The sequence below is a fragment of the Ambystoma mexicanum genome, chromosome 3p (genome assembly GCF_040938575.1).
Source record: "Ambystoma mexicanum isolate Mex_15411 chromosome 3p, UKY_AmexF1_1, whole genome shotgun sequence".
Taxonomy (NCBI): domain Eukaryota; kingdom Metazoa; phylum Chordata; class Amphibia; order Caudata; family Ambystomatidae; genus Ambystoma; species Ambystoma mexicanum.
Window position 1 is genome coordinate 412,139,276 of NC_090925.1, and position 27,440 is coordinate 412,166,715.

General features: G+C 46.7%; 1 protein-coding gene across 1 annotated transcript; it reads left to right on the forward strand.

Annotated features, from left to right (window-relative positions):
* The first annotated feature begins 1,021 nt into the window (after positions 1 to 1,021).
* On the forward strand, positions 1,022 to 14,396 carry LOC138580501 (phosphoenolpyruvate carboxykinase, cytosolic [GTP]-like). The gene is made up of 10 exons (XM_069651093.1): positions 1,022 to 1,168; positions 6,471 to 6,744; positions 7,159 to 7,340; positions 8,688 to 8,891; positions 8,999 to 9,186; positions 10,254 to 10,416; positions 10,534 to 10,758; positions 10,872 to 11,003; positions 12,731 to 12,826; positions 13,129 to 14,396. Exons 2-10 carry the CDS (start codon positions 6,521 to 6,523, stop codon positions 13,581 to 13,583), a joined length of 1,869 nt encoding a protein of 622 aa, XP_069507194.1. The 5' UTR covers positions 1,022 to 1,168; positions 6,471 to 6,520; the 3' UTR covers positions 13,584 to 14,396.
* Positions 14,397 to 27,440: the final 13,044 nt, after the last annotated feature.

Here is a 27,440-nt window from a genome sequence, read left to right on the forward strand (position 1 = left end):
ACCAACGTTTGCACTCACGTGCATGGGGGGTCGCCCTCCCTGCAATTTTAAACCTGGTCAAGGCAGAGTGGAAAAGGAAAGAATAAAATCGAGGTGAACTCGCTTTTACTCTTTCCATTTTCAACTCCATCTCATGATAAAGTAAATGATGCCTGCAAATGCGCTTTACAGGTGGTGTTTACTAATAGATTCCTATGGAATCCACGTGGCCTTAACAGGTACAAACCCAAGGCTGATTCCCTAGGAATCCATTTGTACATGTGAAAATCTCATGCAGGCGTGCAAAGAGGCCCAGCCATGAGATGGAGGAGGAATTTATCTCCCCTCCATGTCCTTCCTCCATCTTGTCAGTGCTCCAAAATGAGCTGTGAATTAAATAGACGCATAAAAGCATTAGGCCTCGCTTTTATGCCTCCATTTACTGAGTGGAGAAAACATTCACAAATACTTCAATAACTTCAGTCAGGGTAGTACAATGCACATGCTTGAACGGAACATACTCATTTCGCTGACTGGCCGCCTTTCTGTTTTCTTTGCTCTTCTCCGCCGTCACACACTGTACTTTATCCAGTGCACGGGGAACGTGACCAAGGCGAGTAAACAGGCCTCGGTCGAGCCCCCGGCCTTTGCCTGTTGTTCTGCTCTTTTATGTGCACTGTAACCTGCTGCGGGAGCCCTAGAGACAGTGACGTCCTACCGCACAGGTTCATCCTCTCACGGCCTCCGTAGACAGTCGGGCCTACTTTCATCAGAAGGCAAGTAGGTCAAAAGTCAACTAGGCAGCGGATTGCACAAATGTTCCACATTGTACACATCCTCCACCTGGGCTTCTGTAAATCAATTATCTGATCAAACCTTGCCCTCTGAGGCTTTATTTTTTGACACATCGTTTCTGGCTCCACTTGTTTGTGGGCCACGTTCCAAGGGGGCGAGTCCACGCCTGATGACGTCAGGGACGAGCCCCCACCACTTACCTGTGGGGGCAGGGCAGGGGTTCCAACCCTCCAGGACTATTTAAGAGCATCGCAGCACCTGCAGATAACCAAGACTTCGAGAGCCAAGGAAGACTCTCGGAATCCAGGAAGACTTCAGATAGAGACCTTGAAGAATTCGAGACACGAAAAATACTGAAAAGCAGATTTATTCTCTGCACCTCAAGAGAAGCAAAGTAAGTACAATTCTGCTATTTAGAACGTTTCCTTATTTTAGAATAAACTTTAATATTTGACTTCTGCGGTTTATTGTTTAGCTTGTTCATTGTTTTTTTAAAGGAATTAAAGGATAAGCCCAGAAAATGCAGTGTATGTTGAAATAATCTATTATCAGTACCGAATATGTTTTAGACCGGTCATGTGGTAGATACGTGTGTGTTTCTGGGCCCCCATATCCGACTTGGAGATCCAATCTGATTAACAAAGCTTGCAGGCAGAAACACAATCTAGTTTATTGGAAGTCCGGGTAGGAGGTCCTCACACTACAAGGTTTAAATAAGCAAAATATTATTTCACCATTTATATAGTGCACACTACAAATGTTCCAGTCTCTGGGCACTAAGTGATAAATACCATTAGCCAATTAACTTAGGCTCACTTTGCCAAATCCTAAAGGTTGATAGGAGGAGCCAACTTTGCCAGGACTGGTACAAGAGTTCCAATATATACATAATTCCGTTCAGCAGGTTTTCAGTCCAATGAGAAGTCTTATTTGTGCCACTAAGGCACCCCAAGGTGAATGTGTGCTCCCTCATTGGTAACCCATAGGCGTGCATGTGTCTATATGAGGGAGAGCTAATGAGGACCACTTCTATTTGTCTGAGGAAACATTAGCACTCACGCTATCCCTATTAGGCTTTTTGCACCTCATTTTCAAGTCCACTTGTTCAACTTGTCTGATTCACCAAAAGTAAGGAGATGTTTTGTTATGTTATGTTATGTTATGTTGCTTGGCATTTATATAGAGCCTTATATATCATTGGTATGACCTCAAAGCGCTGGTAGGTTGAACGCTCGGGAACCGTAGTTCAGGTCAGTAGAGAGAGATAGTGTTTTATGGTGCGTGGGTGCAACGGATATGTGTGCAGCTGGTGTAGTTGTCGGACGATAGCTGTTTCCTAGCGATAGGTTTGGTGCTGAAGAAATCAGTTGGATGTGTGCAGTCTGGTGGGTGGACACCCAGACTCAGTTCTGGCTGCGTTAGGCCTGAGCAACGTCTATGTGAGCAGCTAGCTGGAATGTGCTCAGCTAGCTGCGTTTTATTAGGGGGATGAGGTATTCATGGGGTCATATTCGTATGTGAACAGCTAGGCATAATTAATCAGGGGTATAGCTGTGTCCTGGTTGAATAATGGTGTACAGTAGAGAGTAGGTGTAGTGACATGATATAATGGTTATCTTTAGAGAGCCCGAGGCCAGGCACGTGAAAAGGGTGTCAGGGAACACAGCGACACACGTACATATACAGAGAGGGCTGGGATTACAGTGACAGGGACTGGGGGGGATACGGATAGATAACATTAACACGGGGAACAGGAGAGCAGGGTACACAGTGATACACAAATGGGGCATGTTGACATTTACATTCGTAGTTCCATCTGTTTCATCCGTTCAATCAGTTCCATCCAGTCTATCCGTTCCATCCGACCACTCTATCCGTTCCATCCCTTCTCTCTATCCGTTCCTCCCATCCACCCCATATGCCCCATCCACCCCATCCACCCCATCCACTCCACCAACTCCATCCACTCCATCCAATCCATCTATTTCCCATCTATTCTCAAAACCCTCACCTTTCAAGCAGGTTTCTCCCTTTCATACACATCCTACTCTGTCAATCACACAGCATGGTGGCTGTCCGGAATGGACGGACAGCCAGCCAATCAGGACTGGTTGCATTTAGGCATTCCTAGAGACAAAGGACAGGGGAGTTTCGGGAACCTACCTCACATCCTGTCGTTCCAGACACACTGGAGCCAGAGGTGGGTTTCAGGGCTGAAGCCCGCCAATGGCAAAACAAACAAAGGGCTCAAACCTGGCTTGGCACGTAGAGTAAAACCCAAGAAAGACCTCACAAACCGAAAATTGCGAAAAAAGAAGACTGGGGACATTTGGACGAAACATGTGCAGACTTGAACGCCCGACGGTGCAGAAAGGAAGACACCAGAAGACCGGCCTTATCTGTACATGCCCCACGACTCTGGAACCTCCTCCCAATCCCCATCCGACCCATCCCCTCGCTTCTACAGCTCAAGACCCTCCTCTTCAAGCAATGGCTCCTCCCTACTGTCCACTCCCCACCATACCTGAGACGGGGTGATCTGATCCCCACTGATTCCTCCCCTTGTTACTTGTCGACCCATTGCTGACTATTACCCTCTCTCCCCAGTTATTAGATCCCCACTCCCATGTTTCTCTGCTCCCTAAACTTGTTCTCCCCTATGATTGTAAAGTGTTCCATTGCTTTCCAAAGCGAGGTCCACGCTCAATAAATACCTGAATAATAATAATAATAATAATAATAATAATAATAATAATAATAATAATAATAATAACAACAATAATAATAATAACTTTAAATCCCTAAATTCAGCACTTTTCTACATCCATACACAGAACCCAAGAGTAATCACTGTGGATTTGTGTTTTGGGTGAATGCTCAGAGTGTTATTGAAAAACAAGGCTCAGGGTTTGCAAACAGGGCATTAGGTTTGCTTAGAAACATCACTCTTGGTAATCTGGTGCAAGCCATTTTATTTCCCAGTGTGTCAGATACTCAGCTGTGACTAAACAAAAGCTGCAGGTTATGGGCCATACAAATGCTTAATCTTTTTGGGGGGACGGCAAGATGTCTTGAGCTGCAATGGAAGTGTCCCCTTTGCTCAGCAATTCTTTTAAATGGATAATTTACAGAAAGGCCGATTTTTGATATAACCCTGACTAATGGCATCTAACTGAAGGTGCTGCCAGCGCTGGCAGATAAGGGGAGTGGTGGCACGTAGATGGATGCCAATGCCCTGCATCCCACAATTAGACCAAGCTGCGAAAAGCAGGTTTAGAACTTGCATCTCATGGTTTCACAGACAACAGGTTTGCCTCTAAACCATACGGTGCCGCAGGGCGCGCCTGTGGCATTCCACTGGCAAGGGTGGGACAACATGGAGAGATAGAAAGGGCCGAAGCCGGAGGCAGGGAGGGGTGGCACTGCTGTCTAGCCTCTATCCTTGGAAATCATGTTTTCAGGTGGGAATGCTTCATAGAAGGTTACGTCAAACTTGCTGAACTTCCATGTAGATCCTCCGGTATCACCTAGGAGCTCTGAGGTGCAGCGTGCAGCGCGCAGCACTTTCTGAACATCCACGAACATTAATGCACTATCCCTTCAGGGCAGGCAAAAGCATGCACCACCAAATGGGTGGCAAAGAAGACCTTAAAGTGCCCCCGAGACGCATGGGTACCTACGGGCAGTGTGGCACAGAAGGGGGCTGAATACCCCATTCTTTGACGTGTGGTAGCCAATCTGGCAGTGCCGCTGTGAATGGTGTAGGTCCTCTCCCTGCCAGCAGAGGGAGTCACACCAAGCAGATTGTGTAGTATTGATCCCTTGAATTCTTTATGTCAAAGAACAATGTTGCACGTATAACACATACCATATCTGGCAACGCTAAATCTGAAGCACCCACATGACTCTTATAATGTTCCATCACAGTACACAGCTTTTGAATAGGGCACGAGCGTTTCTATCTATTTTACTCCTGTGGGGGTGTTTCACAATACACTTATATAGTGTCTCCTGTGGTGTTGGTATCTTTGGTGTTAAAAGGGACCCAACAATCAGAGATGACTCCTCTGGTCTCTTTCCTTCAAATTCTACATGAATTGACCCATAGGCCGATAAGGCAACTATTGCAGCCAATCACAATGAAGCCAGATTTAACCATGATTTAATTCATGGCCACATTGTGGCAGGTGGTGATATACAAACATCTTAATACATTTATGTTATGGTATAATGCTTTGCTACTGCACCAATCACCACCTAAGTGATCTTACTGTGCCAGCACCTTGCCCGCGAAAATGGCATGTTGTGCCCCTGCACTGGGTAACTATCTACCCAATGCGGCAGGGACCACGCTATCTACAACTCTCTCTTACTAAATACTCTCCCTCTAGACCTCTGCAGTCCTCCAGCACCAACTGTCTGTGTGTAAAGCGTTTTGCTAAACAGAAGGCAGGAGGCCGATGCCTTTTTTTGTTGGCTCCCTCTTACGGAAAAACCTCTCCCTTCCTCTCTGTCTTGAGCAGGACTTCCTCAAATTCCAGAGGGTCCTCAAGACTTTCCTCTTCGGCTCCTCCTTCCTTTCTTCCCTTCTTCCCTCCTCTGCTAATCTCTCAGTCGCTGAGATTGGTGACCAGGGCCCTTATGCATCCTCGGGGCCCTGTCCTCCCATACCTAATTGCTTCAGCCTCTGCCTACCTCGCAGCACTTGCCTCAGCACATACCGGCTTTCGTCCTGTAGGCTTGCAATATCTACCCAATACAGCTCTAGGCTGCATAGCACTTTATATTAGGCACTTCATCTGGTGTTCACACACGAGCGTGGACATTCCAGCACCTACCACCCCCACTTCCACTGCCCCTCTTCTCGCTGCACTTGCACGTTCTGAATACTCACATGGCAGAGAAGGTTCGTCTTTATCCTCCACTGTATTATTCTTTTAAAGCCCATGTTCCCTCCCTGTTGCCCTGTGGTCACTTTGAAAAAGAAGTGACTAACTATATAAGCGCCTAACAAATGCACAATAAATAAATAAATAACACCATCTCATTGCCTGTGGAGGAAAAAAGAAAGGAAACACGGTCACAAGTGTGGCTGGGGCTGAGAGAAGCAGGAATACGATGGGACACACAGAACTATCACTTCAAGAAGGTGTGATAGAATTGAGATAAAGGGAATATGGTGGTATAAGTAGCGGTGCTTGTTGGGAGTGGATCAGACACAAACCTGATACAGAAAGGGGACAATAAGAATACTCCTGGTATGAGCATTTTACAGCGATGGATGTTTCTAGCACCTTGGAAAAAGTAGTAGAATTAGAGGAAGCAAAATTGTGTGGAGATGGTGATGAGCCTGGAAAGGCTCTTAAGGTGCAGCGCTCCACCTGTAGGACCCAATGGGATCCTGAGTCATGCAGAATTCAGGATCAGTGAGTACTCCAGGCTTTAACACTGAGGGTGAGTTTGATGACATTTGTCCTGTGTGCTTTATGAAGGCCAGCCCTACCGGTACCAGGAGCCCAATTACTGGGACACATGCTTTCACAAGAATCACATATTTTCTAACTTTAATAAAAGATGTGCCTTTAACGATTGTCTCATCGTCATTCAATGAGAGGTTATACAGTGCATTATCATAACAGAAACCGAAATGTGGCGCATTGTTACATTTTCTGAGTGTCTGAACTCTTGAATTCCAGGTTGCTTTGCTCCTGTCCAATCACTGAGAGCATCTTCCACCCCTGCTAAAATGCCCCCCCTGCAGCAGACCGAGATGAAGATCACAGGCAAGATGGTCCAGGGAGACCTGAACAGCTTGAGCCCGGAAGTGAGGGCCTTTGTTGTGGGCAACGCCAAGGTGTGCCAGCCTGAGAACATCCACATCTGTGACGGGTCTGAAGAGGAGAACGACAGGATCCTAGAATTTATGGAGGAGCAAGGCATGGTCAAGAGGCTGAGCAAGTATGAGAACTGGTAAGTGATGGACATGCTCTCTTTGCACATTTGCACTCTTTGGAAATGTGCCTGTTTACTTGAGTATGTTATTCAGTGTTGAGGTGGCTCTGAGACCTTGCAGAGGTGTCCATTCAAGGCAATAGAAGTTATAATGATACGTCAGAAACCGTGAGAGGATTAAAAAGGGGAAGCGATAAAGCTTCCTTAAAGACATTGCAGCACTGAACTGTATGGACAGGGCTTCCAATTGCATGAACTTTCAATTCTTCTGTAATACAATCACATTTCACAGAACACCCTGGCACGCTCTGTGGTACACTTGTGTCTGATAGCCCTGTCTGATAGCAATTCTGGCTTGAATTCTGGCTTGGCAATCGCACAGTATTTGTTCTAGTGTGCTGACACAATCTCCTTAATTTCACCTCTCGATAGCTGGTTGGCTCTGACTGACCCCCGGGATGTGGCACGGATAGAAAGCAGGACCGTGATCATTACTCAAGAGCAAAGGGATACCGTCCCGAGATGCAAAACTGGAACCAGTCAGCTCGGTCGCTGGATGTCGGAGGGGGACTTCAATAAGGCATTTAAAGCCAGGTTTCCTGGATGCATGAAAGGTAAGGGCTAAGAAAAGGTTTGGGAAAGGCATGTTCCCAGCGACTGCCACCAAAGTCAACTGTTGTGTTCTTAGTTGGTCTATCGGCTCAGTCCCATTTTCCGCTGGTGAAGATCTTTGACTTCCTGGGACATGTTTGCTTTAATCACCTGATCCCTTGATATCAATGGGCCTGTGCTAGTCTATCGCTGTTTTCATTGAGGCCGACAGTCACACAGACCCCAAGAGTGAAGCTCAAAAGGGGAGTTTAAAAGATGTCAACATGCCCTTGATTGCTCCCCAGTTGCCTGCGTTTCGAACCTACACATGATGATCAAGGCACCATGCATTATCATGTACTCTATATCTCTACACCTTGCAAAACAAATGAGATTTTAAGTCTAAGCCAGGTCAGCATCCCAACATCTCATCAAAAATTAGAGAAAGACTAACTGTGTTTCGCACAACCAACGGCTAGGACATTTAGATTAGATGCAAAATAATATTGGGAATGTAAGATGTAACTATGGGGGTCAGATAAGGATTGTGAGCAAGACTACGTGTGTGCTTAAGTGTACCTCTCTCAATGGACATGCATGAGTGATATATCTGCCAAAAGAACTAATGATAAGTGGGGTAAATTAATCATGACGTTGTGTGATTGATAGGTTGGTGGCGGATATTTTGCATGGTTATGGATAGGCAATAGGCCTCATCGCGAGGACGGCAGTAACCTGCCGGTACTACTGGCGGGTTGCCGCCATCCTGGTAACACCGAAGCTGCCGCCTGACCTCCCGATGCCACTGGGACATTACAAGCCCCGGCGGAGCGGGAAGTCAGGTGACGAATTTGGTATGTCCCTGATCCCGTGGAGTCCCATAGGACTCCACGGGAAAGGGGACTCTGAAGCACTGGCACCATTGCTAACGGTGCTGGGGCTTCCATGACAACTCTGCTTTCCAGGGCAGTTGTGCCCGGCAGGTCAGACCTGCCTAGCACAGTGGCCCTGGAAAGCAGAGTTGTAATCTGCTGGTCTGGAAAGGGTGCCGGTACGTTGCTACCGGCACCCTTATTTGTGGACCAGCAGACTTGTAATGATGCCCAATGTGTAGATGCCGGTCATCTTCTACGTAATGTCTTAAATGGACTAGAGAGGTTGATGAATCTACAGGGCTATATATACACACTTAGAGAAAGTCGGGTTTTTCCTGGTGACAAGCTGCTCCTCTCTTCGAGCCATGGATGTTCAGGATGAATGGACCCTCACAATGAGACTTGAAAGTATTATGTCTGTTAAAGTTAAATTCATGTTTTCATTGAGTTTTCTCAATGCCAAATTTCCTTCATTTGAAATCCTTTGTTTTGTAGGTCGCACCATGTACGTCATCCCCTTCAGCATGGGACCCATTGGATCCCCACTCTCCAAGATCGGGATTGAGCTCACAGATTCTCCCTATGTCGTGGCCAGCATGAGGATCATGACGCGCATGGGCACGGAGGTCTTGCGATCCCGCGGGAGCGGCGAGTTTGTGAAATGTCTCCATTCAGTCGGCTGCCCCTTACCGCTGGAAAGTATGTTAACGGCGGAGCTGGGTAGCTCTTCCTCTCCTCTTGTAGCCACGCTTGCCCATGTCAATGAGTGCAGTCTCAGCAGTAATGCATTTAGTTTGTGTTCACAGAACCCTTGGTGAACAGCTGGCCGTGCAACCCTGACCTGACGCTCATCGCCCACATTCCTGACCGCAAAGAGATTGTGTCCTTTGGCAGCGGCTATGGTGGAAACTCCTTGCTGGGGAAAAAGTGCTTTGCTCTGAGGATTGCCAGCAGAATTGCCAAGGAAGAGGGATGGCTGGCCGAACACATGCTGGTAAAACATTACTTTAGCAATACAAAACGAATAGTGAGCCATGCAGATTGGAAACACCAATAAATTTTAAAGCATATCATCATAATTGTTCTTTTATAACGCGCTTAATACCAGAGATTGGGTTCTAAGCACGGGACCAGGATTCAAACCTGTGTTGCACTGCGTTGTTTTGCTTCCAAGACAAACGTGTTGCCCCTGAGCTATCCCCCCTCACCAAATGTCAATGTTTTCTTTTCCATCATTTGAGATGTGTAGGGGATATTTAGATATCTAGGAAAGTAGAAGAGGTTAACACGGCCTAACACGTACTATTAGAGCTTGATATGCAGTCGCTTGGTGGGGGCAGAAAATCAGTAGAAGGGGAAACAGAGGGGCACAGAACAGAAAATGGGGACCCTGGCAATAGAGAGTACAGGAAATAGAACGCATGGCAGGGAAGCAGAACAGGAAATGGGTATTCAGAATATGGGGGCACAGGAAATAGAATGTGTGGGAGTGGAGCTGATCAGGAAATGAGCATGCAGGGAATTGAACGCACAGGATGTAGAACTTTGGGAGGGAAGGGTAACAGAAAATGCATATGCAAGGAGTAGGGAGGGCATGAAAAAGGACAGGAAATAAGATATGTTTGGAGGGGGATATACAGGAAAAGGTAAATGCGGTGGTACCAGGCATGTAGAGGGCACTTGACCGTGCCCTGTGAAGCACCACTTGAAATGTACACACATTTAAGACTGTGCCCAACTAGACTTACTGACGAACACCATGTGTTTCGGGAAATAAGTGGGGAGTACTAGGGAGATCCACATATATGTGTTGAATGTGGCTGTAACTTTTTAAGGATCATTTCTAAAATCAAACATCATTGCCCTATAATAATTCCAATGTTGGATATGGAGAATATAGAAATCTATTATTTAACAGTTCTTTGTCAATTCACTGGACAGTTTGACACAGATGCTCTGTTCCTTTTTTGACAAGAGGCTACTACAGAAATAATTTTTCTGTTGCTGTAATAAAACACTGGCCACTTCACAGCAAACAAACATCTCTTTTTGTTATGACAGATATTGGGCATCACAAATCCTCAGGGTGAGAAGAAGTATTTTGCAGCCGCTTTCCCCAGTGCCTGCGGGAAAACCAACCTGGCCATGATGAACCCATCTTTGCCCGGGTGGAAAATCGAGTGCGTGGGAGACGACATTGCCTGGATGAAGTTTGATGATAAAGGTAACTGGTCTATATTGAAGGCTGTAGCTTATGTTAGTGGAATGGTCTTAGGATAAATCACCACACCCAGTGCAAGTCTTTATTTCTTTTCTGATCCCTCATGGTATTGTGTTGCAGGAAACCTTAGGGCGATTAATCCAGAGAATGGATTTTTTGGGGTTGCTCCTGGCACGTCAATCAAGACAAACCCCAACGCCATGAAGACGATCGAGAGGAACACAATCTTCACCAATGTTGGGGAGACTAGTGATGGTGGCATCTACTGGGAGGGTATCGGGGAGACCCTGGAACCTGGGGAGACCCTGACTTCATGGAAGAACAAGGAATGGACCGAGGATAGTGGTAAGGTGGCGCGTGCTGCGATAGTAGATCATTCTTGCCATGGTCTGCTCACTCTTTTCAGTCTACTGTTTATTATCAGCCGTTCTTACACCTTCCCTTATCCTCCCTCTCAGATGAGCCTTGTGCCCACCCCAATTCCAGGTTTTGCACTCCTGCCAGCCAGTGCCCCATCATTGACCCAGCATGGGAATCTCCAGAAGGCGTACCCATAGGGGGCATCATATTTGGAGGACGAAGACCCAAAGGTAACAGTAATGAAAAATATGAAGAGACCCAAACAATGCATGCTTTTTCTGCAATTAACATACACATAGTAATTATGTAATCATGCATTAAATGTGAATATTCCAAGAGAGCATGAACCATAAAATTAATGTGCCACAGATCTTGCCAACTCTTTAATATTCGAGAGCACTGATTTCCTGCCTACAAATGTCAACACTCACTCCGAAATGAGTAGCATTTGCAAGTAGAATGTGTTCATGAGTACTGCGGGCTCAGTAGGAGCATTGGGATAAAGGTAGTGCTTGATCTGTCTCCATCTCTTTCTTTGATCTTACACTATGATTCTACATCCTGCATCACTTCCCACAACTTATCCCCCCACAATGGTTGGAAAATACTATGCCTCATATTGTGTCTCACACCTCTTGCGCCATATGTTACCCGCAGCGACATGTGCAGTGCTCTGTTGCTTCCTAGCTAAGGTTGTGCTATATCAACACCCAAATACAAGTACAATGATCGCCCACTGACCTGCCTAGAGATGCAGGGGCTGATAAGGAAATCCAGAGACGGTGAAACAGCCCAACAGACAGCTCGGTCTGAGGCAGTCTCTCACAGGTCAGGCTGGTCCTTCAGAGGCACTGGCTGGAAGTGAAATCATGAAATGTCTCAGCAGGCCACTCTGCCAGGAGCACACGCTGTAAGGTGGCTTCCTGCATTCACAATGGTTATGTGAAGGTGAATGTCCACTGACCATCTTGGTCCTCCCTCAGTCTCCTGACAAGTCTTTTCTCCCATCTCTAGAACCACACCTTCAGTGCAGTATGAAAGATTCCTGTGCTACAATCTTTCAATCAGGAAATGAAATACCTCTATCTCTCCCCACTTTCTTCCACTACTCAGAAGAACTAAGCCAACACAGCTCTCTCGGCTCCCTCTTAGTAGCTCTGCTAAGATAAGGCTCACAAGACGTCCCAGAAACACCAAGATCTGAGTTCTGTGCCAGTCGCAGGCTGTCTAGGCTTTCTGCTAACAAGCTACAGACCCCTTTGCTCCGACTGTATCTTTGATTGTGCTGCCCGCTGAATTCCCGATTAAGTTTTCAGAGGGAACCCTGTATCTCCTTAACACTGTCGACCTAATGGCACCCTTGCATCCCTGTAACCAGGACCCATTGATGTTGGTAGTTCATAAGCATGGACATTTGCCACTCTACGTGAAGTGATCAAGGCATGTAATGGGCCTACTTAGATGGCTGACTACTGTTTCTTTGCCCCACAACAACCCAATGTGACATTTAGGATGTTCAGTTCCGTAGGGGGCAGGTCCGGTCAACATTTTTAGATATCAGACTTTTACCTACATAAAAAACGACTGGCCACTTCCAATCCAAAACAGAAGAGCTCCCTTTTAATTTTCATTTTACCCCTTCCCCTGTGTCTGAAATAAGGGCCTTGCCTGTCCCTCACATCCAGAGTTATGTCACATGACCAAATGTACCCATTCACCAGGGGCAGTGCCCTTGGACTAACAGGGGAATTACCCTCAAGCTACCAGTGGCAGCGCCCAAAGCTACTTTGGAGACATGTTGACTTGGAATAAGGCTTCTCTGTGTAATATTTCAGTGCATGAAATAATAGACAGGGCATGGAAACGGCAGATCCAGTGTTTGTTGTATGGAAGGCAATATGATGGAGTCATTTCGTCACTTGAAACCTTTCTGAACGTACTCTCTTGTGATTTGCAGGTGTCCCTCTGGTGTATGAAGCTCTGAACTGGAAGCACGGGGTGTTTGTAGGGGCCGCCATGAGGTCTGAATCCACAGCAGCTGCAGAGCACAAAGGTAAGTCAGGATTCAAGTGCACGCTATGAAATATACCAGAGTAGCTCTCCGATGTGACAGCGGCACATAGCATCAGTGAAAAAAACGCCCTGATATGCAACTTACCTTTCCCCAGCCCTACCATTCTTTACACATACCTCAATGTCCTCATTAGGGTGTCCATTTTAGCCAAGCTGGTCTGCCTTGTGGTATCCTTTTCTTTGAAGGAAAATCTTTACTAAACAAGTTAGCAGACATCAGAGTAAACCTTTAAAACTTAAATAATAAAATTGACTTGTTAGCCCATGTTTCTCTATTTGCAGGCAAAGTTATCATGCATGATCCTTTTGCCATGAGGCCTTTCTTCGGCTACAACTTTGGTCGCTACCTGGCCCATTGGCTGAGCATGGAGCACTTCCCCGCTGCCAAAATGCCCAAGATCTTCCATGTCAACTGGTTCCGCAAAGATGCTGAAGGCAACTTCCTCTGGCCCGGCTATGGGGAGAACTCCCGCGTGCTGGAGTGGATGTTCAGAAGGATCAACGGTGAAGAGTGTGCAAAGCACACTCCCATTGGCTATGTACCAACTGCAAGAGACCTCAACTTAAAGGGACTGGGGGACGTCAACATGGCAGAGCTGTTCCACCTGTCCAGAGAGTTCTGGGAGGATGAGGTGGAAGACATCAAGAAATACTTCGATGAACAAGTGAACTCTGACCTCCCGTATGAAATAGAGAGTGAACTTCTGGAACTGGAGAACAGAATCAAGCAGTTGTGACTTTTAGATCAAAGAGAGACTTATTAATCATTCTATGAAAAGAAGTTAATAGTAACTCAAACTTTTCCAGCCCCAGGAAGCAGATAAATGCCCAGGTTTACTTACTAGTGCGTTGCGGCTGATCTAGTCTGGGTACTTGAATTGCCTACTCAGGAGATGCACGGAGGCCCAGAAGAGTTAGAGTTGAGTGGATGCCATTAGCATGGCATCTCCACTACTTACGAGGATTGTTTAAGTGTGTCTACATCATAGGCTATATGGTGCTGTGTAACTGGGGCCAATGGCGTACTAGCCTTCCCTTGTGAAATCGCCTGCATTGATCAATTTCCAAACACCTCTGACTCGGTTCAGGGAGTTCCTATAAGGATATGTGTTAACGAAATGAAGGGAAACACAAGAACTGCACCCTTGCATCACCTCCCTTTGTGGAATTTAGTAAATGCATCCGGATCACTGAATCCTGAAACAATGTAAGAATGGATGGAATTCTGCAAGCTGAAGGAGATGATTGGCTTAAACTGTATTCTGTGTAGCCAATGAGCAATTGCAAGATGATAGAGGAAAGAATGTATGGCTGAAACGGATAGGTCTGTGTTCTCATTCATATTTAAAATGCGTAAGCGTGTGCGTATATGTATATTTAGATATATATTTGATAACTATTTCTCCAGAGAATGTTTTATTTTACGTAAAGGAAAAGCCAGTGTATTACATTTACGTTGACTTGTAAGTATTTATTTTCGCATATTTACCGACATTCAAAGATTTTTCTACCACTGTTCTATTATAATTATTAAATAATATGTTAAGAGTCTTTTGAATGCGTCTCATCTCTGAAACTGTAATGCAACAGCCTTAAGGAGATACCGTTCTAGGAGTGGGGGTGGAGCCTGTAAATTCAACGTGGTTCCCTGTATAAGTCATCAAAGTTGCAATGCAACTATAAACTACCAAATATTTTGACAATTGAAGATTGTGCTCGCTGTTTATATATATAGCAAATCTTTACCAGTTTGAACTATGACAAGTTATCAAATGACCCCATGCACACTTAGCAGATCATTGGCAGTTTCCATTATAGCCTGTTGCCAAATCTTGGCCAGTTTCTTGTGTGCCACTTAGCGCATCATTGCATGTTCACATTATGCCCATGTGCCCACAATTTCTAGTTTCCATTAGGCCCCACGTCAAGAAGTTCAGATCCATTTTGGAAGTATTTCTATCGAAATCCAAGGGTGATCCTACCAAAAACGTTACTGTTGCGGCCACACTTTATTAATAATTGCTCTTTTAATAATTGTTCTTTATAATGTGCTTAATACCAGAGATAGGTTTCTTAGCGTGTGATCGGGATCCCGTGTTGCGCTGCATTGTCTTGCTTCCAAGACAAATGCGTTGCCCCTGAACTATCAATGGTGTCATGGCACTGCTAATCCCCATTCTTCCAGTTCATTTGACTTCTTAGGGAATTTTTCCAATTTATGACAGGCAGTAATTCTGCCCATGGTAAATCTTTCACTTTTCCATGTCAAAATGGAGAATTTACCTCCCTCAGTACGCTGGAGGTAAATCCTCTAGTTCAAAGTCAAATGTACACATTTGCGTTGCAATAAAAATTGTGGGAATTCCGTTACGACCAATAAATAAAGAAACACATTACCCCCATTTGATGACCATGCCACCAAACTTGTAATCCGCCTCTATTACTTGTTTTCATACTGTTCACGTAACCCATCACTGTTGGCCCTACCTGCCCTCACCAAGAAGGTTTCACTGTCTGTTGCAGCTGCACAAAGAGAGGGCAATGCTCCCTGTTGTGGGCTATGGGCTTGACTGGCAGTGGGATTGCAACAAGACTCCTATGTTATCTGCAATTGGCTTGTTAGCTGGCAGGGGTGGGCCAAATGCCTTGCCCAGCCCACCTCAACCACCCTCCAAAAAGACAGGCCATTGTGGGACTTTCCCCAGTGTTTCCATGTCGACAATTCCAGTATAAATCCAGTTTACACAATCTCAGTGTCATTCCATAGTAACAATCACAGGACACCTACAGCGTGACATTTAAAGTTGTCACAATGCAGTGTATTCCAACTTTGAGAAACCACGTATACTCCCAGTGTTTCAACCCCAGTATAATCTAAGTTTTCTAACCCCAAAATAGGGCCAGTTTCCACAATTCAAATATTTTACAATACAGCTATACACACAGTTTGAAAAATTCCAGTTTTGCAATCCCATTATTAGCACCATTTAGGAATCCCAGTGTACTCCCAGTTTAATCAACTCAGTATATTCCTAGTTTGACAAACCCAGTATATTTCCATGTTGTACAATCGTAGAATATGTGGTGTTACAGAATCTCAGAATACTCTCAGTGGGACATTCTCCGTTTTTGAAATGGATGTATTTTACCAGTTTTATACATGAAGTTGTGCCAAATCAACCTTCGGGGCACCAGTGGCCCAGGGATCAATATTGGTTTCTAAACCATCAATCAGCCCCACACCTCTAGTACATCAGAAGGGATTTAAAAAAAAGTGGGTTCCCTCTCGCTCCATCTATTAAGCCGACTTGCCAATACCATGCAATGAGGTCAAATGTACTCATGTACTTGCTTGTCAATGAGCAAGAGAGAGGTCTGCATTCTCAACCCCGAAAAGACATCAGTTCACTGTGATACCCTTAGATTGAAGATTGCCAAGCCACTTTACAGCAGATGGTTTACCAGGTTTTGTCTGGTCTGGAAAAACTCAGTGTCGCCTATTTTGACAACATTGCTATGTTCAACCACACCTGGGAGGATCACTTATCCCACCTGAAACAAGTGCTTTAAGCACTGCAGAATGCAGTTCTGACTATCAAGGACATTAAGTGCCAGATAGTGCCGGTTGTTCATCAAGTAGTATGGGATCATTGCGATGTGCCTGAATGATGTAACTTCCAAGAAGATGCCAAAGAAGGTAACTTGGACCCGCCTATCAACACTCCTTTCAGGATTTAAAGGATGGATTGTGCAGGTCCCCAGCTCTGAAAGTGCCAAACTATGGTCAGGAGTTCATTATCCAGACAGACACCTGCGATTTTGGAATTGGAGCAGTGTTAGCACAGCTGAACTCTCAAGGGGTAGAGCAACCTGTTGCCTACATAAGCAGGCGATTGAAAAAAGGGAAAGGAACTGGGCAGTTGTTGAAAAAGAAGGTTACGCTGTCATGTGGGCCATAGAAAAGCTGAAACCCTACATCTTTGGGTCACACTTTACGATCCAGACAGACCACTGGACCCTGCGATGGTTTGTGGCCATGCAAGGGGAGAACCTTAAGCTTTTGCTTTGGCCCATATCCCTACAGGGATTAGATATGGACATCCAGTACAAGCCAGGCTCCCAGCATGGAAATGATGATGGCCTCCGCCGATACTTTCGCTTTGATGATGAACCAGACCCTCAGTAGGGTGATGGTTCACATGTTGAGGCTGGGGGGCATGTGAGGAATTCGACCAACCGCACTGTGGGTGTGTGCTTGCCTGGGCTTTTTTCTGGACTTGAGTACTCACAAACCTGTTGGCAGCCTTTGCACGCTCCATAGGGCCGTTGCTAGTCTTGTCCACAAGATGCTGGTGTAGGTCAACTCACAATTCTTCAATACATGCTCACACACAATCAAATTGTACTTCCATTTCAATGTGTCAACTTGGTTACAAGTCACCCACTCAGATATTTCAACGACAAGTGTGTGAATGCTTCAAATTTCTGTCCACTTCTCTTTCCAAACTCTCTGAAGCTCTTGAGATACTGTTCTGGGGTTTTGCAGAACTTCCTGAGACGGGCCGGCTTCATGCTTTCATAAATGTACCTTTCCTCAGGAGTTAACTGAAGAATTACATCAGTCCCTGGTGTCGGTAAGCGACTCATCAGGGCTGCACCCCACAGTACTTTGTCCACCTCCTGTAGCTGAAAAGCCAGCTTAAGCTCTTTAAACCAGTCATAAATATCCTTCCCCACTTCATAATTCTGCACTAAGTCTTGGGCGGATGTGCCGCTGGGGCTTATCCCGGGTATTCTGGTTTGAGCCACTACTGCTGCTTTCTTTAGAGGTGGATCTGTTGGCCTCCTTCTTCTCTTCATGCGCCAGCTTGCACAGCTCTATGATGGCTCTGTCCTGCTCTATGGTGACCTTGTTCCGCTGTTTCCGTTCTAGTCTAGTCTCCTTTCATCCAGCAGGATCTTTCAAGCCGCTACTTCATTAGCCACTGGAACAATTACTGGGCCACTTAGAGACTGTGCTGACCTCACTGATACTCTAGTGTGTTGAGAAACCATGCTTACACCCCCGTGGAATGGTTGGTGAGAAAAACTACTCATGCTGTCTTCCTCGCCATCCACCACTTCACCCTTCAGATGTTTTTTTTCTGTTCTGGTACACAGGTCCTAGCCCGCCCACTAGGGTCTTCTCCCCAACCACCCTCGCTTCTACCCAAGCTTGGAGACTGGTCAACAACTCAGGTTTATTAACCATAGTGCTGTGGGAAGTCCCCTCTCTTGACATAGGACGCGCAGGACATCCTTGCTCATGCATTTCACAGGCTCTATGTCAAGATCCATGATTATTACATATACCTAACAGTGTCTAAATGCTACCTGTAACAGTACTTTTATCGTTGGGTGACTAAGCTGTGCACAAGGCTCCAACTAGATCTGACTGCCTGCCACCAATGAGACAAATTAACTTCCACGGCACCAATCGGACAGGGATGAATATTGGTTTCTAAACCATCAATCAGCCACCAACCTCTACTACACCAGAAGGGATCAGAACAGATTGGATACACCAGAAAATTATAAACCTCCTTGTCCAATGTTGGCAATGTGGACGGAAGTCAGGCATATCTCTGCAAGGTCATGGATCATTGGTTAGTTGCAGCACAGAGAAAATACAATTATTACCCAATGATGAAAGGTACTGCCCAGTCAACGTTGTATAAACATATCTACTGTATTATTATTCAACAGACAGTTCTAGCACACTACAAAATACAACCCATCCTGTAAAGGAATGCAGGGGACAGACAGTTTCAAGAAGGAAAAGGAATGCACTCTGGGTACTGACATGAGGGTAGTCTGTAAAATAATTAATCACAAAAGTTCAAGCATACTAGCTTTCAACACAAAGGGAGCAAAGGGTTGTAAAATGTCACTAGGGACCTTCAGAGAAGGACCAGTTGGCCAGAACCACAACGTACCTTGTACTTGTAAACGTTCTTGGTGCTCGACAGCGGCGAGTCGGATTCAGGGTGCTTTACAGCTCCTCTGACAGAGCTCAAGATGGGAGACAGCTCCGAGTATCAGGCAGCAGGCAGTTTGGCGAACAAGATCCAGGTGGACGTCTGTAGGCTGCCCTACATGGCAGCTCAGGGTCAGAAATCCTTGTCTCATTGCTGGTTGGTGGGTCTGAAGCACTGGTCAAGGTGTCTCGGATGACATTTGGGACTGCCGCATGACAACAGTCAGCAGTGCAGTCGGTTGCAGCTTGAGGGTCTTGATCTGCTCAAAAAATGTCCTTTAAGGCAGACACCGGTTGATGCTTGTCAATGCACTCTTCCTAGCTTCTTCACTGGGCTTGTATTGTGCTTTAAGGTGGATGGCCCAAAGCTGAGAAGAGTGTTGCAGGTACCAGCCTTGTCTTGGATTTGGTTCAGAGATTCTCTAGCACGTCCCACCTAGGAAGCGTGCTTGCACATTTTAGCAGGGCACGCTGTGTGCTAGCTGGGTGCTTAATCTGGAGCTACTGGAGGGTCCTCTTGATTCAGTATCTCCCTTTGTTCCCTGGGAGCTGTTTAGGGGAGGGATCTTACTTCACTCTCTGGAAATCATTGCCTTCATTCACTGGCAGAAGCTGTCAGGCAGACTGTACCTTCAACCAGGGTCCAAATGAGTTCTTCTCGTTACTCCTTGCAAAGTCTTTAGATGATCTGACCAAATGAGGGGCTCAGTCCTCTTTTAAAGCCAAATGGGAAGCAGTGATTGGTGTAGGCAAAGTCTACCTTAATGAACCAATCATGGGTTCCACCAACAATCTCCCCACCTATCTTACTGTCTGTTGTGGATCAAACAGTTCTTTCTAGTGAATGGAGCTCTCTGTGGTTCCTTATTAAATCAGTAGGTCTCCCTTGAAGCTTCTGACAGAACAGACTTTCTGTCTCCATAAATTCACACACTCATACCTTCTGAATGGGGTCACCCTGCGGGGGTTGCCTACTGTAAACACATAGTCCCAGACATGACAGATCACTGCCCTTGATACTGAGAGGCAGAAGCTGGCTTCAGGTTGACACAGTGCATACCAAAGGTTGTTGGGATTTTCCTGTCTTTTGTTGGTCCTGCGATCAGGCCTCCCGTGGGCCTGCTTGAGTCAACGCTGATTAGTATGCAAAGCTGCCACCAGCACCTAACAAAGGATAGGTCAGATCCATGGAGCCTTTGTTAGTTAATTAGGCTCGCCATGGCAGGAGGAATGTTTTGCTCTCCCTCTTCTGATATGCCTTAATGTGCTCTTGGCTTTCATAGTCCAACTAATTATGACAGGGGGGCGGCCCCTGTAGGCTGTGTTGACCCAGAGTACACATGTCTATGTGCACGCCGTGCAGTGAGCATAGGAAAATGTGTACAGATTAGCCCCACATATTTTTCGGAGGTTGATCTACCATCATTCAATTTCATTTACAATTTCAAAAAAGCCCAGGCGAGCCCACGCCCACCGTGCGGATGGTGGAATTACTCACAGAAATATACTCCCAGTCTGATAATTCCAGTATACTCGCATATTTGAAAATGTCAGTGTAGTGCATATTGCAATCCCAGTATACTATGTTTGACCAACTCACTATATACCCAGTTTCAAAATGCCCAATTTGGCAAGCCAAATACACTCTCAGTTTGACTAACCCATCCTACTCCCTGCTAGACTAACCCCCTATGTTCCCAGTTTGACAAACCCACTATGTTCCCCATTTGCACAGTTTCATATCATTCTCAAGTTGACAACCTGAATACATTCACTGTTTGATAAACCCAGTATGCTAAAATCCCAAATCACCCCCATTTATAATGGAGATCAAACTGCTGTTGAAGATGCCCTGTTTTTGAAACACAAACTAGCCAAAACACATCTGTGCCCAAAATTCATAAGCAATATGCTGAGGGCTGGAACACACCAAACCCAGACAAGATTTTCTAAGTACTTGCGGGAGCGAGGGGGATGAGGACAACCACTCACAAGATCATTAGGCAATAACAGCTTTGCTGATGAGATCTCAAAAATATAAGGCTGCAAGTCTGGAAGTTCTGTGACCCCGCTTAACTTCCATAGAGGCCTTGAGGGCATACTTCTATAGAAGAAAGCCTATTGTTGGATGGACAGCCAGACAAAATCCTTTTCAGTGCCTTTGAGGCCCTGATGGAGCTTGCACACTTGCACATTTACCTACCCAGGGCAAAATATGGTAAGGTGAAGTCGCTTAAAGGGTGGATTGACGACGAATGAGGGGAAGAGAGAGAGTTATTATTCTTGCTTGGGAGATGTCATCACATAATAATGCTGAAATAGAGAGTTTAAAACGTCGCTATTCTGACTTTAACCAGGGAAATGTAGAAATGTGCAGTAAATGGCGAGAAGCGACGAACAGTGAGAAGTTTTCCTGGGGTCAGCCTACTCGTCCCTGTGAAGAACCAAGTCATAAGAAGAGTGGGAACCCCTCAGGGACTCAGCCTCCTTGTCCAAGTGAAGATTCAAATACTAAGAAGATGGAGAATCCTTCAAGGGCTCCACCTACTTGTCCCAGTGAGTGGACAGATCATAAGAAGAGTGAGACTATTCCCTGGGTATATGACACAGATCCCAGTGAGGAAACTAATGGTCATAAAGATATAACAAGTGCTGGAGAACTGTGCTGCTGGTGAAAGAACTAGCAGAAAGAGAAAGTCTATCCATTGCTATTGAGAAGGATGGAGTAAAAGAGTATCCAGATAACAGGGGACCTAGAGTGGGCACTGTAAGAAAGCAAGGAGAGATAAAGAAAGGGATGTGGAAAAGTCCCCTACAAAAACTGAATGAATTGGTGAAAGAAATAGCTAAGCGCTATTTGAAGATTCTATACTGAAAAGGGCATTACTGGAAAGCAAGCCCCAGGAGAAGGGAATCATTCCCCTGGTCTTTAGTTGTGTAGTATAAGTGGTAGGGTCAGCATAGACTCATTTTGGACGGAGAACAGATTGTTACTTTGGACAATTGAATGGACGACAAGCACCCTAGTTTCGTTTTGTTAGGTAGGGAAACCCTTAGATTAGGGAAAGTAAGGCATTTTCTTGTTTAGTTTCAATAAATATTTATTGAAATGGTAAACCCTAGTCTGTCTCCTCCTTCTGACCTACCACTGAAAGCAAAATGACATGAGTGAAAGCAACCGGTTTTCAGAACATCTCTTGAGTAATCTATCTCTGCATGTTTCTGCAACATAAGTGTGAACTGGAACGTGATTCTAGATTACAAAGTGGGGAGTTACTTCAACATTTCTAGGTTAATTAGCAGTCAGAATACTGTATACTTACCCAGATGTTACTATGCATTCAGATTAGGAGTGTGTGAGAGAGGACACGCATTTACGGGTGCCAGCTAGTATCATACCATGAAGCAGGCTACTATCAGAACATCACAGCAGTCTGTGGCGCTATGCAGAGATCTGTGTGAAACCAGCATGTACATGTTGTTAGAACCAACAAGGCGGACTCATCTTGTAATCCTCTGAGGCCAATAGAACAAGTATCACCTATATAGGTAATAGTTCTGTGAGTTTGGTAGTGGTAGCATCTGTTATTTACAGTGAATGTGGGGTTCCTTGCAGTCAGACGCCTGTCTTTGCTTCTCGTTGGCAGAACTGGAAGTTCCATGGTTCATGTGGCTACTGGATTTGCTCTCCTAATCACCTAGCCCTCATGCCCTCACTTGGCCCTACTCCATAAATCCTTGCCCAGTGTCTGACAGACTTAACAACAGTCATTGGGTCAGGTTGGTGATTGAGAAGGGGAGCAGAGGAGAAGTGGGATGAAGCAGTTCGTTTCAATCAAAATTATATTTTCTGTTCCTAAAAAGGGTTGTCAGATAATTAAACATTCTTTTCTTGCATGCCCTTTTCTGGAAATTAGTGTTGGTTCACTCCACTTGAACCAATTGGGCTTCCATACCTGTTGACAGAGATTTGTGAAAGGAACACTGAAAACTGGAAATGTGTTGCCCTGGTTATACTGAACATTTTGGGGATTGATTCCTGCAGTGACTGCCCTTCCCATAGCCCTCTTGTCCTCCATCAATCCTCCACTCTCGCTCACATGTCCCTTATTCTCACGCACACATCTTTATTCTCTATGACCCTTTTTTATTGTCTTTCTCTCCTGTTCCCTGTCCTCCTGCACACTCTCTCTTGTTCTACTCTCTCTCCATCGCTTTCCCTCTCCCGTTTTCCTCCTGTCTTCTCACATCCTGCCCTCACTTGAGGCCTCCCTCAATCTCTTTCTCTCAAATGTTGGCTATGCTACACATGGACTTGTGCATAATCTGTGATATATTGCTTTCATAAATAATATGCAGGTAATATATCTGGCAATAAAAGCAACATTTATTTTTTAAACATGGGAGAAACCTCTTCCTTTATATGCCTAAGAACATGAATACACACTGGAAAACATGCTAGGAATACATTGGAACATTGGAAAAACCTCACTCGAATTAATAAACTCTTAATAATGAAAATGGCAAATCATAATTATATTCACACTGATATGAGCCATAACCTTATTACAGGAGACCAAATAGTAGCTATAAGCTATAATTGCTATAGCAAGTTTATGGCAAGTCTTTTCTAAACAGATATTCTCAGTGTCACCCCATCTTGACAAGAGCCCCTTGTCCCCTAGCTTCCCTGATGCTTGTTCACCTGCCCAGAAGACATATGAAGCATGTCAGGCCTTTTCTCATGGAGGGTAGGTTCCCCAGTCTCAGATGGGGTGCCCAGCCTGTTCAAGAGCCTGCTACACCCTGCTCAAAAGCCCGCCTTGTCACCCCAGGTGCATACTCCAAGCTTTAGGGGTCTAACAGCAGCCCAACAGGAGCCCTCTCCATCCAGAGTGGAGGTGTGGGGGGGTGTAAATATGTATTACATATGGCAAATAAGTACGCCGAGACTGAAGTTCAGTGTTTGTCTGCTCCAGAAGCAACTTTTATTTTAATGTAACTTTCCTTTCTTAAAAGGTAAAAAGGATACGTTTTCAACTTGGTCGACGTCCTCAACTGTAGGGAATAGCTTCCTGCAGTGGAACTGGACTCTTCAATTAATTCTTTAAGGAAAGTATTTTGCTTTATATCGCCTTGAAATATACAGTTTCTGTTTCTCACGTTCAGTACTGGTGCTTTTCTTTCTCCTTCTGAGTTGCTGTCCGTAGTGTCTTTGGCACCTGGCTTGTTAATTTCTACAGTCCTTAACTTCCCTTAACAGTTTATAGTTCTTTTCCTCTTGGTTCTCTTATCACCCTAGGAATTACGTTCTTTCTTGAGCTAATCAAGCATTCAAGCACTGTGGCTCCTGTCTCTCGTTCTCTCTCTCTCTGGTTCGTTCTCTGCGCCTGGGCTTGGGAAGCTGGGTTCCCTCTTAAATGTGCTTACCAGCATATCTGATGGCAGATTCTCCTCACTTTCATAAGCCGGTCATTGGTATGAAGCTTGACTGTCTTTATTTCTCTGAGCCTTTCATAACACTGTAGCGTTGTTCAAAGCTCTACCCCCAGCGGTACTGACATGGACGAATTTGGCGGCCCCTTGTACGTTTTCCTTCAGCGGCACTGCGGTATGTAACTCGGCGCTCCGAGTTTACTCCGCCCCTTTCTGTTTTGCTTTCCCCAGTCTTAAGCGGCACCTTTTCGCTCTCCCGCTGCCGTTACCACGATCTTTGGATCGAGTGCGTTGGGAGGGGTTTTATTCCCACTATAACTGCAGCCACAAGTGGGTCGCTTCTCGGACTCTCCCCCGTCCTTTATCACGGGAACGACTTTCCCTCTCACCTCGTAGGTGGCCACTTTCTTTGCGGGGCACAGCCCTCGGTCGCCGCTTGCTTCACTCGGCAGATCGCTTCGTAACTTTCACGCAAATAACTTGTTAAAGCGCAACGGCGCAACTCTTTTCCTTATTTCAATGAACTACGGGTTTCTTCGTTCCCTCAGGAGCTTTTAGTAAGCCCAACAATAACTGTCTTCGTCATTCTCCTCCAACTCCGTATCCTGGCAACCAGCAAAACAAAAGAGAGAAGACAACAGCTTGAGACCTTGACTTGATTGGCTTTCAGCCCTGTCAGTTATCCCCTCCCAGCTGACAGGAATAGTTAACCCTTTGTCACCCTAACCTTTCGGGGCCCTGTTTAGCCTGGTATTGCCAGAGACAGCGTTGATGGGAGTTTCTCCTAGGCACTTCAGCGTGGATTCCTCACAGGGGGTCAATGGGGGCAGGCAGGCCTAGTAAGGGCCCACCATTATCTTGTGAACTTAATTCTTGATCCTTCCCAGCCCTTCAGAAAACAACTTGGGGAATCTTCTTTCGAAACCGGCACTCATCCTGCATTGACTGCTAATACTTGATCCTCCATGTTGGGATCCAATTTAGGGGGTAATTCATAGAATTCAGCGCACAAGTGGCGTACGCGGCTGGCGCACAGTGTGCGCATGTGACTTTCTGCGCCAGCTGCGTGGGCTAAAATCCATTTCCGCGCACAGCGTATTCATGGATTTTAACATCCAAAACCAGCCGTGGCACAGAGTGGCGCAGCGACCCTGCAGCAGCGGCAGTTACGCTCCCAACCCCTCCCCGTGCGCCATGTACAGCGCACAAATCCCGTACATGGCGCACAGGCTCACAACCATGAAAATGCCTGTAAAACTCCCCGCACACCCCTCCGAATACACGTACCCCGCTGCGCGGGTAGTCTCACACGCGATTGGGCCTGTGCGAGCAGGGTACGTGGATTACTGGGGTGCGCGGGAAGTTTCACACGCTATTGGACCTGTGCGAGCGGGGTACGTGGATTACTGGGGTGCGTGGGTAGTCTCACACGTGATTGGGCCTGTGCGTGCGGGGTACGTGGATTTGGGGTTGCGCAGGAAGTTTCACGCGCGGCAGGTCCTGTGCGTGCGGGGTATGTGGATTTGGGGGTTGCGCGGCTAGTCTCACAAGCGATTGGGCCTGTGCGAGCGGGGTACGTGGATTACTGGGGTGCGCAGGAAGTTTCACACACGATTGGGCCTGTGCATGCGGGGTACATGGATTTGGGGGGTGCGTGGGAAGTTTCACACATGGCAGGCCCTGTGCGTGCAGGGTACCTGGATTTGGGGGGTGCGCAGGTAGTCTCACACGCGATTGGGCCTGTGCGAGTGGGGTACATGGATTACTGGGGTGCGCGGGTAGTCTCACATGTGATTTGGCCTGTGCGAGCGGGGTACGTGGATTACTGAGGTGTGCGGGTAGTCTCACACGCGATTGGGCCTGTGCGAGCACGGTACGTGGATTACTGGGGTGCGCGGGTAATCTCACATGCGATTGGGCCTGTGCGAGTGGGGTACGTGGATTACTGGGTGCGCGGGAAGTTTCACACGCGATTGGGCCTGTGCGATCGGGCTACGTGGATTACTGGGGTGCGCGGGAAGATTCACACGCGATTGGCCCTGTGCAAGCGGGGTACGTGGATTACTGGGGTGCGTGGGTAGTCTCACACACGATTTGGCCTGTGCGTGCTGGGTAAGTGGATTTGCGGGGTGCACGGGAAGTTTCACACGCGGCAGGCCCTGTGCGTGCGGGGTACGTGGATTTGGGGGGTGTGTGGGTAGTCTCACACGCGATTGGGCCTGTGCGAGCGGGGTACGTGGATTACTGGGGTGCGCGGGAAGTTTCACACGCGATTGGGCCTGTGCGAGCGGGGTACGTGGATTACTGGGGTGCGCGTGAAGTTTCACACGCGATTGGGCCTGTGCGAGCGGGGTACATGGATTACTGGGGTTGCGGGAAGTTTCACACACGATTGGGCCTGTGCGAGCGAGGTACGTGGATTACTGGGGTGCGCGGGTAGTCTCACACGCGATTGGTCCAGTGCGAGCGGGGTACATGGATTACTGGGGTGCGTGGGTAGTCTCACACGCGATTGGGCCTGTGCAAGCGGGGTATGTGGATTACTGTGGTGCGCGGGTAGTCTCACACGCGATGGGGCCTGTGCGAGCGGGGTACGTGGATTACTGGGGTGTGCAGGAAATTTCACACGCGATTGGGCCTGTGTGGGCGGGGTACATGGATTACTGGGGTGCGCGAGAAGTTTCACACGCGATTGGGCCTGTGCGAGCAGGGTACGTGGATTACTGGGGTGTGCGGGTAGTCTCACACGTGATTGGGCCTGGGCGAGCGGGGTACGTGGATTACTGGGGTGCGCGGGAAGTTTCACACGCGATTGGGCCTGTGCGAGCGGGGTACGTGGATTACTGGGGTGCGCGGGAAGTTTCACACGCGATTGGGCCTGTGCGAGTGGGGTACGTGGATTACTGGGGTGCGCGGGAAGTTTCACACGCGATTGGGCCTGTGCAAGCAGGGTACGTAGATTACTGGGGTGCGCGGGAAGTTTCACATGCGATTGGCCCTGTGCGTGCGGGGTACGTGGATTTGGGGGGTGCGCGGGAAGTTTCACACGCGATTGGGCCTGTGCGAGCGGGGTACGTGTATAACACGGTACGGGGGATGTTCCACACGTGCTTTCGCTGTCAGAGCGGGGTACGTGTATCCA